Consider the following 11,661-nt stretch of genomic DNA (forward strand, 5'->3'; position numbering starts at 1 on the left):
TTATTTTAATGCTATTTCAAAGTCTTCGATTAGTCCTGTTTCAAACACACATTTTTTGTACTTACAGATATGTTTATAATTCTGAAGCATTTGAAAATAAGTATAGTTTTTCATTTCTATATGATTTTTACTTTAATATTTTTATTCCAATATTTAAGATTAAATAATTGAACTGCATTCATTATTGTATAACTAGTTTTTAAGTAACTTATTTCCTAATTAATAAGAATATGGAAACAATTTTTAATTATAATTCGCATTTAATCAGAATAGTAATTTGAAAGTATCATAACTAAGAAATTATAAATTGCATGTAATAATAAAACATTGTTCAATATGTACTTAATTTAGAAAATATGATGCATATTTATAAAGGTTGTAAATATTTAATTGAACATATTTTCATTATTTCATTAAATCGGATTTTATTCGTAGAAAATATACTGCTAATCGCACGACACTATTATTATTTAAATTTGCAGCGTTAATGGCTTCGTGGTAAACCCTTCCGATGTTTTATTAAAATAACTGCCTTAATAAAGTGTATCGTAGTTTTCTGTATTTATGCAGGAAATAAACATTATCAACACTTTTGCGCCTTGTTTGACGCCAGTTTGACTCACGAGACTGTGCGATAATAAATAATATCCAATATGAAGACACGCAATCCTTGTGCAGCAAATGAAAACAACAAATCTTCGGAAATATAATGAAGATATTCCAACATAGTAATATCTCAATTTCATAATAACAGTTTGCTGTAATGAAGCCAATTTTAGTGAAATCATCTTCACTAATAGTTTTTCGTAATTATAACACTTTACTGAAGTATTTTGCATACTTAATGCGATGTTCTGTTGCTGTATGTTATACAGAAAATATATATGGAGGAGGAAATGTGTATAAATCTTCGGAAAGTAATGGTAAAATAAAGATCTTAATTTCAGTCCGAAAACCGTTGACAGGTGATTTATCAAGGGAGGTGTGGGAAAGCAATTTGCGCCAGACGCAAATTTATCCTCTGGTTAAGTCGGACAAATAAAAGCGCCTGCAAAAAAAATGATGACGAGGATTATTATTATTATGACTATTGGCAATTGCAGTTCGAGGCAGTGGTTTTATGGCGTTTCGAAAAATCAATTTGCAATAAAATTTTCTCTTCCAGAGTTGAAGAGAGACACGATTCTCAGCGATCCGAGGTGTAAGTGTATAACGGATTAGTTTCAAAATGGATGCCAAAATGGTTGAAGGGGAAAGAAATAACAATTCAATTTGCAATAAAATTTATTATAAAAGGAATAAGTAGAGTAAACGTCTTTATACAGAAGAAAGATGAAGTGAAACAAAGAGAAATAAAACTTAAATGATAAAGAGACACGTGCTGCATCAGGGGAGATCTTTCCAAGTCTTCCAACGCATTATTTATGTACAATTAACCTAATCGGATCAAAGGAAGTTTTCTTTATTTTAAACTTCTTTGGTTTCAAATGCAGCTCCCCCAATATTTAGTCTATACGAATATACACTGTTTTTTCTTACATAAAGAGGAAAACTTATAATTGAATCAATTTCGGATTGTTTACGTTCGCAACTTGGGGGAAGATCCAATATTTAAATGATCATCTTCTTCTCCCCATGTCGCACCGAACTTTATGATAATGCACGTTTCTTCTCAATTGAAAATCCCGCCGATTTCTATTACACATTCAACTTAATTGAAAAACTTTTGATCTAAGTGGATTCAAATTAGCGGAAGTCACAGAAAGCGGAAGCATATTGGAAAAATAAGGGCGAAAAAACGTTTGTTGAAACAAAAAAAAACGTGGAAGCACTTACTTACCGCCTGCCGCGTTATTTTCATCGTCGCTGCGGTCGTAATTGTCGTCGTGCTCCTCTGTTGCCATCATTTGTACAATCGGAATCTCTGGAAAACCAAGAAATGATGTGTTACAACACTTACTAAACATAAAAATAACACTAAAAATACTGCCTAGATACACTTTCCATTCCTATTGCAAAACTGAGGATTTTATTACATGAGATGATCATTATGTAATTACGTTTCTACCATATTATATTATAGATATTATTAAAAAAACAACTATCAAATTACAAGGTGTATATTCATATAAATTTCGAATACGAAATAAAACGTAGAAAAAACACATAAATATATGCAATTATAAGCAAATTGGCAGTCCAATTACATAATAGAATGACAAAGTGTACGTTCGTATGAATTTCGAGTACGTTTGTACAAACAAAGTGACGAATATAATAAAAAAAACATAAATACATGAAGTTTGGAGTATTTTTGTGCATACAAAGTGACAAATGTATAGAAAAATGCAAATAGATGCATCTATAAGGGAATTCACATTAACAAAATTTAATGACAAAGTGCACGTTTGTATGAATTTGGAGTAGTTTTGTACAAACAAAGAGACAAACGTATCAAGAAATTGTAAATAGATGCATTTATATGGGAATTCACATTACAAAATCAAATGACAGAGTGTACGTTAGTATGAATTTCAAGTACGTATGTACAAACAAAATGACGAATATAGTAAAAAATCATAAATACATGTATGTCCCATTGATATAATTCAATGAAAATGTTTGGAATATCTTTATGCAAACAAAGTAACAAATGTATCAAAAAAATTGTAAATAGATGCAGTTATAAGTGAATTAATATTAATAAAATTCAAAGACAAAATGTAGTTTCGTATGAATTTAGAGTACGTTTGTGCGAACAAAGAGAATGTACCAAAAAAATCGTTAATACTCATTTATAGGGAATTTACAGAGTGTAATGAAATAAAATGTAAATATTATTAAGTAAAGTATATTAATAAATGAAAATGAAAATAGAATAATCATTGTTATATCATTACTAAATACCTATGTAAGAAAGTAAAAATTAATTATGAAAATTAAGCATGAAAGTAACAATTATTAATTACAATAATTATGTTTAAAACGAATACACGACTACTAATTGTAAACAAAGTAGAGGTAGTTTCACTATTTAATTACAGTGAGTAAACTAGCTGTGATGATTGCCAACATCCGGAACATGCAAAGGAAGAATTAATCATAACCCAAGTAGAAAAAAAACTTATTTAATCTTACATAATCAATTATATAAAAGGTGTAAATGACTTATAAATAAACATTTGATTATTTCCAAACTATTTCCCGTATTTATGCAATAATTCAATGCATAATATATTTCGTAAAACGTAAATTAATAAATTGAAAACACATTTTCCAATCTTTATTTTAAAAATGAATATCCAGTCACACTGAAGTACTAGTTCCAGAAACGTAAATGCTTTGTATAAGAATTTATAAATAATTTAATTATATTTTTTTTTAATATCTAAACTGTATTTTCTATACTAAAACTACCTCAACTTTTTATGAAATAATTCGTTTCAAAACTTCGTACATTGAAAACACATTTTCCATAAAAGTAATCTCTGTATTAAAATATTAAAATGCAGATACTGAAGTTGTAGAAATGTAAATGTTTTATTTAAGAATTTATAAAATAGTAATTTTTAAATTTATTAAATATATAAATTGTATTTTATATACTAATTCTACTTCCAGTTATTATGAAATAACTGCGTAAATTGAAAACACAAAATCATAAACGTAAACTATGTATTGAACAGTATGTCTGCATACTAAAGAACAAGTTATAAAACAAGATCTTTATCTATAAGTTATGTAATTATAAAATTAGTAAATAAATAAACATTGTGTATTAAATATGTAAATATATGAATATTGGGAATGTTACATGAAAGTGTTATTGATGTAATTTATAAAATTAGTAATAATTAATAATTTAAAGATTACTTTTAACATTTATAAATTAAGAAATTATTAAGATGAGAAAAACTGGATTTAAAAACTTATTTATCGCTTTTCTCAGTTTCATAAATATTCTCATCGTTTAAATAAATGTTTTTTTTTTCTCTTAAAGTACATGTGACTAAAAGTCAAAACAATTTAAAAACTTTTATAAATGTTGTATAAGTGTCTTTGATGTTAATATATTACTTAATTTAAAAGGAACACGGCGTTTAAAAGGATTGACTTTTTTAAATGCATCCTCAATGTATTATTATTTCAGAGGTGATCACTAAAGAAACGTCGGAGAGTTGGAATAAGGAAAAGAGATGCGCCGCGGAGGAGTTATTCTGCAAGATAACAATGCCTCCACACCTCTTTCAACAAGAGTGGCCTTTTCAAGAAACTGATGTTGAATTAGGAAGATCTTCCGCATCGGTCTGTTTCGAGGCTCCCCCATCAGATAACCATCTGTTTAAACCGCTTTGAAATTCCTTAGATTAAAAAATAAATAAAATAACCAACAATGCCATCGGGTATAATGAATTAAGCAGATCTACAGAATTGAACCATTGTCCGTAAATTGATTTTATTATAGTTTCTAGTAAAAAAATATATACTTATTTATTTTAAATCGTGATTTCAAAGAGTAAATAATATTATTGAAATTATATATAATTATATATAACTTATGCAATTTAATGTAATATAATAAAAACATACTTTCTTAAATCAAGATTTGTAGAAAATCATATACAAATATCCAGAACTACTTGAAACCGGACTAATCGGTGAACTAAATACAGCAATTTTTCGCATAGTACGGTCAATTCAAGAAATATTCCGCATTGTTTGAAATTGCACTAATCTAGGACGAGGACGATTTAAAACGACTTAAAAATAAACAGCGCAAGAGGAGACTTGACTGTATAGAGGAAACAACGTATAATTGTATAAATAATAATTTTGTATCCTATTTTTTTAGAATTTATTTTTATGTTGTTCAATGAATTTGTTTGAAATTTTCAAACCGCACTATGCGAGGAATTTCTGTAATAATTTATTATATTAAATGTTATTATTGAAACGAAACATATTATTTCTAATAGAGACATTTTACATTGAAAATAAAATATTTTTTGGGAAGAATTGACTTTTTGAATCAAATTCGATTCTATCCCTAAATTGCTTCAATAATAAAATCGAGGAATGAAATAATAAGAGAAAAAAACGGTACGGAGGAAACGGCGTTCTGTCTGTGTTCGTCTCTATTTAAATTCATATATTTATGGGCCATTCTTTTCACATTTTTAAAGGCCTTCCCTGCTATGTATGCATATAATAAATTAAACACTTTATTTCGACTTTACATGTTTTCGAGCCCGAAATGCCTCTCCCGAGTATTTTGACCTCTCTTCCTCTTACAAACTATCTTGTATTGAGTTTAGTTACAATAAATACACACAATTTATAACAAAGATTTAACTACTGATATAGTTTTTTGTTTAATATTTTCTGTTATTTCATTCATATGGAAAATCGAACAATAGTAAACAATAATAATTAATAGAAAATTTGTGAATAGAAAAATTAATGAATAAAAACAAAATATTGTATTTTATTTAATACTAATGGCTTAAATCTAAATAGTTTAATTAATTTAATACTAATAAAAGTGAATTAGTAGTTCTGCTTTTTAATGCAATGATAATTAGTTATTATGAAACTAATTCTAAACTAATTAATCGAATGTAATATTTATGTAATAATGTTATCTAATGAAATTAACGCAATTAATAAAAAATTCAAATAATGTAATCAATTTACTACGTTTTGCTTTGTTTTTTAATATAAAATTTAAAAATATTCTACTAAAACTGACAATGTACTAATATACAGGTGAAATATATTTGTTGATGAAAAGTTTAATAAAATTCGTTTATAACACCAATTACGCTAATTATGCTAATTGAAAATAAACTTGATTATAACATTCCTTAAATTACGTTTAAATTTTGCGTGAGTGAATATTAATTTCTTACTTAATTATGGTAAGTGATGCTAAATAAGAGATGTAAAATAACAAGAAAAATTATTTGATGAGAAAACGTATTTATGGTAAGGAAATTCATCAGAAATTTCAGAAAACCCATTCGAGTTTATTTAAATCCTAATTTGTTTCTACACAGAAATGATGTACAACAAGTAAATCGTTATTTACGTTCGAGACTGGAGATGATGCCTTTGTGCGGTATTTTTTTTGCTTTACGCAACATATTGTTTTTCGTCGTCTCCTTTCGCTTCTTCTTCTGATTATTTTTTATTTTATTCTGGAATTTCACGTCTGGCCTCTTTCGTTCCGTTTTAATAACGCAACAAGCTCGTAAATTAACAAAACCTGGAGGGCACATAATTTCATTATCTCCACCCACACCATGTCGTGCACACGAGTGCAGCCAGTGTACACTTTGAAGTGCCAAACGGGAAGTTAAAACTTTAGTTAAATAAACACTTTAAAGACCGACTATTTTTCCTCGTTCCTTCCTTTCTTCTCTCTCTATCCACTTCTCTCTTCTTATCGTTATCCTCGTTGCATTTTACGTATCATCGTCATTATCAAATGTTCAACTTTATTAAGACATTAAAGCCTCGTTCTTTTCCATCGCGTTTTAGATTTTACAAAGCAGATTTCAATATTTATTACAGAGATTAAAGCACTTTTTAATATAGTTTACGAGACATGAAATAAAAGTTTGTTTGAAACAATCACGTAATCATATTATTTGATATTTATACCATATTTTAGGAATATTTCTTTATTTTTTTAATTGGATATGTATACATCAAATCGAAAATTTCCGTATTTTATATAATATTATTGCTAATAAATATTTATCAATGGTTATAATTTACATTTGAATTAAATCGAAAGTAAATCGAAATACGAAGACTTACTTATTTCTGTTTGATGAAATTATGATAGATTATTTGAAAAAATTGAAAAGTCAGAAATAAAATTATTAATTAACTTAGTTGAATAAAATTGAATGAAATTGTAAATAGGATACGTTATTCAAAGTTTTGAGTAAATAAATTGTCAATGAATTAAAATTGACTATTTTCTAAAAAAAAAAAATTTCTATTTTTTTTTAAATGATATTAGTGCAAGGCATTTTCTAAAAATCTGAATGAAATTTATTAATAAAACTGAATGAAAGTAGAAAGAGTACACGTAATAAAAAATATTTAGTATATAAATTGACAATTAATAAGAATATTTTTTGTTTGCTATTGTTATTGAAATGCATTTGCTTAAATGAAAGTAAAAAAAAGTACTCGGAATTAAAAGTCTTTAGTAAATAAATCAGAAATGTATAAGAAAATTAAATGTTTGATATTTCTTTAAATCATTTTAAAATTATTTTATTGCAATTAAAGTAATATCAAAAAACCAAAATTATATGTTCATTAAAGGTTCATATAATTGAATGAAAATAAAAATAAATTGAAAAATATTACACATAGTGTAATTGAAAAGGATTTACGAAAAAAACAGTAATGAAATTTATGAATGAATCTTTTTCAAATTGAATGAAAGTATAGAAAGAGTACAAGTAATTAAAAGTCATTAGAAAATAACGCTAATTATTCCTTCAAGTTACATTAAAATGTTAATAAAATAAAGAGTAAGAGTTGAGGAATGCAGATTGCATTACGCAGATATCTACAAACAGATTCATTATCGATTTAAACATCTGAACATTTTAATTAGAGAAATTTTAATGGATTGGTCGATGTGAATTTGCTCGGTTCGATATTTATGATGTCGTATTTGCATGTATCTGTTCGAAATAAATTTTCGGTTTTGTTTCGAATTCGTATTTAATTGGAGCTTCAATTAAGTTTTATGATCGGCAGATAATTATTTCCTTCGGACAAAAATACTTTGCCGAGCGTATCAACGTTTATGGGAACCAGCATGTGACCAATTATGGTTAATTACTAATTGGTTTCACTTTCAATTTCACATGTATACTATATCTGTTTAAATAAAAACTTGCTTTTTAAATACCTGTGTAAATAAAGTAAATCTTTTCTCAATAATTTAAATACAATTAAAAGACTTTGTTTTTCAATAAATATAATATTTTAACACTAAACTAAAACTAAACACTAAACTTGATGTAACAGATGAGTTTAATGATATTTTTATAATTTTAAATAATCAAGCAAATATACGATTTTAAAATATTACACTTAAAAAATGTTATTAATTAATGGTAATTATACGTTAAGAACTTGAACCTGTTTTGATTTGAATTGAACAACAAGAGAAGTTTTAATTCTCACAACATGATTTTAAAGTTGATGCTAAAAATGCGATAGCTTCTGAAATTATTATACTAATTAATAAGGAAATTTAACAATTTGAAACAAAATCAATCATAAACCGCTAAGAAAGGCTCTAAATTAATTAAAATATTTTACTTCAACTATACATTTGTAATAATCACATAAAACATAAGTAAGTCACAATAACGTGGAATTGTTTGGCAACTTTTTATCTCGTATAAAAAAAATGATTATTCAACAAAAAAAAATGAAAAATCGAAGATAAAACAAAATTTCTAGCACCTTGTAGCCAGGTTTTGCATATATGTTTTTATTTATTAAATATAAGTAATACACTACACTACCTGTTTAATTCTCGTTTTTCTAAGTTCAATTTTATAATGTATATCCGATAATAAACGCAATACATAATCTTTATTTCAAATATTGAAAAAGGAACAAAAAAAATCTTACTAAAATTTAATTTAGCTATTGGGAATAATAAATAAAAATACATACAGTACTTGGTTTCATTTATAACATGCTAATAAAAATATTCTGTATTTATTTGCATTTTTTATTTGAAATAATTATAATGAAAAAAAAAACGTCAAAAAAATATATTTAATATATAAATTTATTGTTGGAAAAATATTTATCATTTTATAATTTACGAAGACGATATTAAAATTAATAATTCATACAAATTACCATTATATTAATTTCTAATTATATGTTATAAGATATGACAGAATGATCTTGTTATTCATTATGTGTTGATAATAAAAATATTCTAAATATATTTGCATTCTTTTTTTGATAAAAGTACGGTCAGAAAATATACTTAATAAATAAATGGATTGTTGGAAAATGACTTACCATTTTATAATTTACTATTTTATGAAGGAAGGATTAAAATTTATAAATTCATACAAACTATCTGAATATTACTTTCTATTTTCTAAGTGGTAAAATATGACTAAATGATAATAATAAATTAAATTTAAAAAAAATAGAGATACATGAAGCTTTGTATTATGTGTCTATTTATTTAAACCTACATTATTCAAGATTGTGTGTATTCGAAAATAAAAATTACATCTCAGTAGTAATAATTCTTAATCCTCTAGTGATTATTAATGATTAGGAATTCCGTTTGGGATTTCGTTACTCGCTTCGCCACGTTTGGCTCCGAGCACCGTACAATTTGTCAATGTAAAACGTCACTTACTGATGCAGGGTGCTATGTGGGATCTGCTCTGCTGGTATCCTCGGGCGCAGCGGTTGCACGTAATCCCCGTTACGCCATCCTTGCAAGGACATTGTCCCGTCTGATGATTGCAGGTCCTGCCGGACGCTCCGATCGGATGGCAATCGCAGGCTGCAAAAAACAAAGCAAAACATAAGCAAATTGGGACCGCTCGCAATTACATAATAGGCGCGTCGTAATTTTCATTCGTGGTTCACCCATAAACGTCGTAAAAAATAAGTGGGATCTCCATCAAAGACCCAGCGGGGGGGTTATACTAAAGCCTTTACACGCGACTACCGACTTTATGTAAGTCACGGACTCGGCCATACTCCGTTTTGTCTTTGACATAAATAAATTACGAATTACCTGGGCTGAATTATCTCGACAATGTCTTAATGCCGCGTTCAATCCAAGTACAGATTTCTTGACTGCATTTGACGTCGTTTATCTTATTTTTGTTGACGTTTCTCTCACGTTAAATTAGGCGCCTTGATCAATAAATTGCAACGACACTAACATTTCGACAAGATTCCTTATTAATTCTTTTATGCACGGAGGAGAATAAGTACGTTGTAGTAAATATTATGGAATGCGATGTTCGAAGCGACACATAAATAATTACATGTCGTCTGTGTAGTTTGACTCAAAGCGTTGGAATTTATTCCATTCAGTATTTTCACTTTACCTTCAAACTACGAAAAAATAGCTTCTTTATACTTATACCACATTAATCAATATAATACAGAATTGGAATAATTATGCTTGTATACATAAAATCCGTCCCATTTTGTGGGGATTATTTTTATATATTTTGTTCCACGATTAGTCAGGTTCAAACAGCCAGGCTTGGGTCAAAATGCAACCAATAAAAATGTATAACTAAATAATTGAAGATATTCTAAATTTGAGTGTTTCAAAGGCTTAAATATATGTATTGTAAAGAGATAATTATGTAATTAATTTCATTCTATCTAATTATTTTTAAATTGTCAAAAATGACATACGTAATGTCAAAATCAAGGTTTGATAAAAGCTTGTTTCCATCTTCAAATTTTTTAGGTGACAAAATGACGTATTTTTTGGAACTTCAAAGAGTTAAAGTCAAAAAAATTGCCTTAAATTTAGAAAATGTCAAATTTTTTAAACAAATAAAGGATGTATAAATAATGCGATGTTATAAAATTTAAATAATTTGTAGATTTCATAATATAAATATATCATGAATGTAATATGAGGTAAATTTTAGATTAACATAATAGAAGTAGGGTATTGAAATATATAGATAGTGTCCATTAGTAAACAATTCAGTTTGGTGCGTGAGATGGTAATGATAATATCTACACAAGTTGGTCAAGCTCTGTATTACTCTTGTCTCCATCGTTAATCTCTATTTAAATATGTCGTTTCTAAATAAGTATATTACAATAAACTAAATGTAAGTCGAACATTAGAGTAAATGCTTATGTAATAAATATAAATTATTTACTTCCAAATCATTTCCATGTGCATTTCAAAATAACTGAGATCTATTTCCCTTAAAATAAGTTTTTACTGATTAAAATTTATAAAATGCTTTATTTTATAATTATAAAAAAAAATAAAGGTATCGGTAAAGTATCCATTCAACAAATATCCACGTTATATATTTCTTAATTTTCATAAACTGTCAAACAGATGGAAGCCACCCATGTTCGAAACGAAAGTAAATTACATTTTCCGGTGCAATTATTTCAACTTTTTTTTTCGTTTTGTTACGCGCTTGTGTAAAGGCCAACTACGGTGAAGAAGATACAAAATAAAGGGGACTATAAAATGCATGGAATTCGGGTTGCCGGTAATAAACTAAAAAAGTATGGTACCACAGCAGGATACACGGAATTGCAAGAAATGTTCCCGCACTTTCAGTACTCGTAAAAAATAAGCCACATCAAAATCCGTTAGTTCAGTTTGTTTCATAAGTGCGGCCCGGGGGCCATCTGGAACACATATTCCTGTTTAAGTCAGTCTTAATATGTTTACATGAACCCAAAACATCAAGTTTTAAATTGTAAATTATTATTGTAATTTCATTTATATATTTTGTGTGTCACACAGATATATTTGTATCATTATAAAGTTAACTTTATTGAATTGAAAAATAGTTGTAATTTTTCATAAAATTTGGAAACCACTGCCATAGAGTCACATTTGTATCATTGCTTTTTGAAATT

General features: G+C 27.1%; 1 protein-coding gene across 1 annotated transcript in view; it reads right to left on the bottom strand.

The window, feature by feature from the left end:
* Positions 1–9,778, bottom strand: part of LOC108556386 (netrin-B-like) — a 32,358-nt gene extending 22,580 nt beyond the window's left edge. Inside the window, exons 1-3 of the mRNA XM_017912476.1 lie at positions 9,739–9,778; positions 9,431–9,580; positions 1,841–1,924 (exon numbers count right to left, since the gene is read on the bottom strand). Of these exons, the coding sequence (XP_017767965.1) occupies positions 1,841–1,924; positions 9,431–9,580; positions 9,739–9,778 (274 nt within the window). The remainder of the gene's footprint in view (positions 1–1,840; positions 1,925–9,430; positions 9,581–9,738) is intronic.
* Between the last annotated feature and the right edge of the window lie 1,883 nt (positions 9,779–11,661).

Source organism: Nicrophorus vespilloides, unplaced genomic scaffold, assembly GCF_001412225.1.
Source record: "Nicrophorus vespilloides isolate i.1.1-1 unplaced genomic scaffold, Nicve_v1.0, whole genome shotgun sequence".
NCBI classification, from domain to species: Eukaryota; Metazoa; Arthropoda; class Insecta; order Coleoptera; family Silphidae; genus Nicrophorus; species Nicrophorus vespilloides.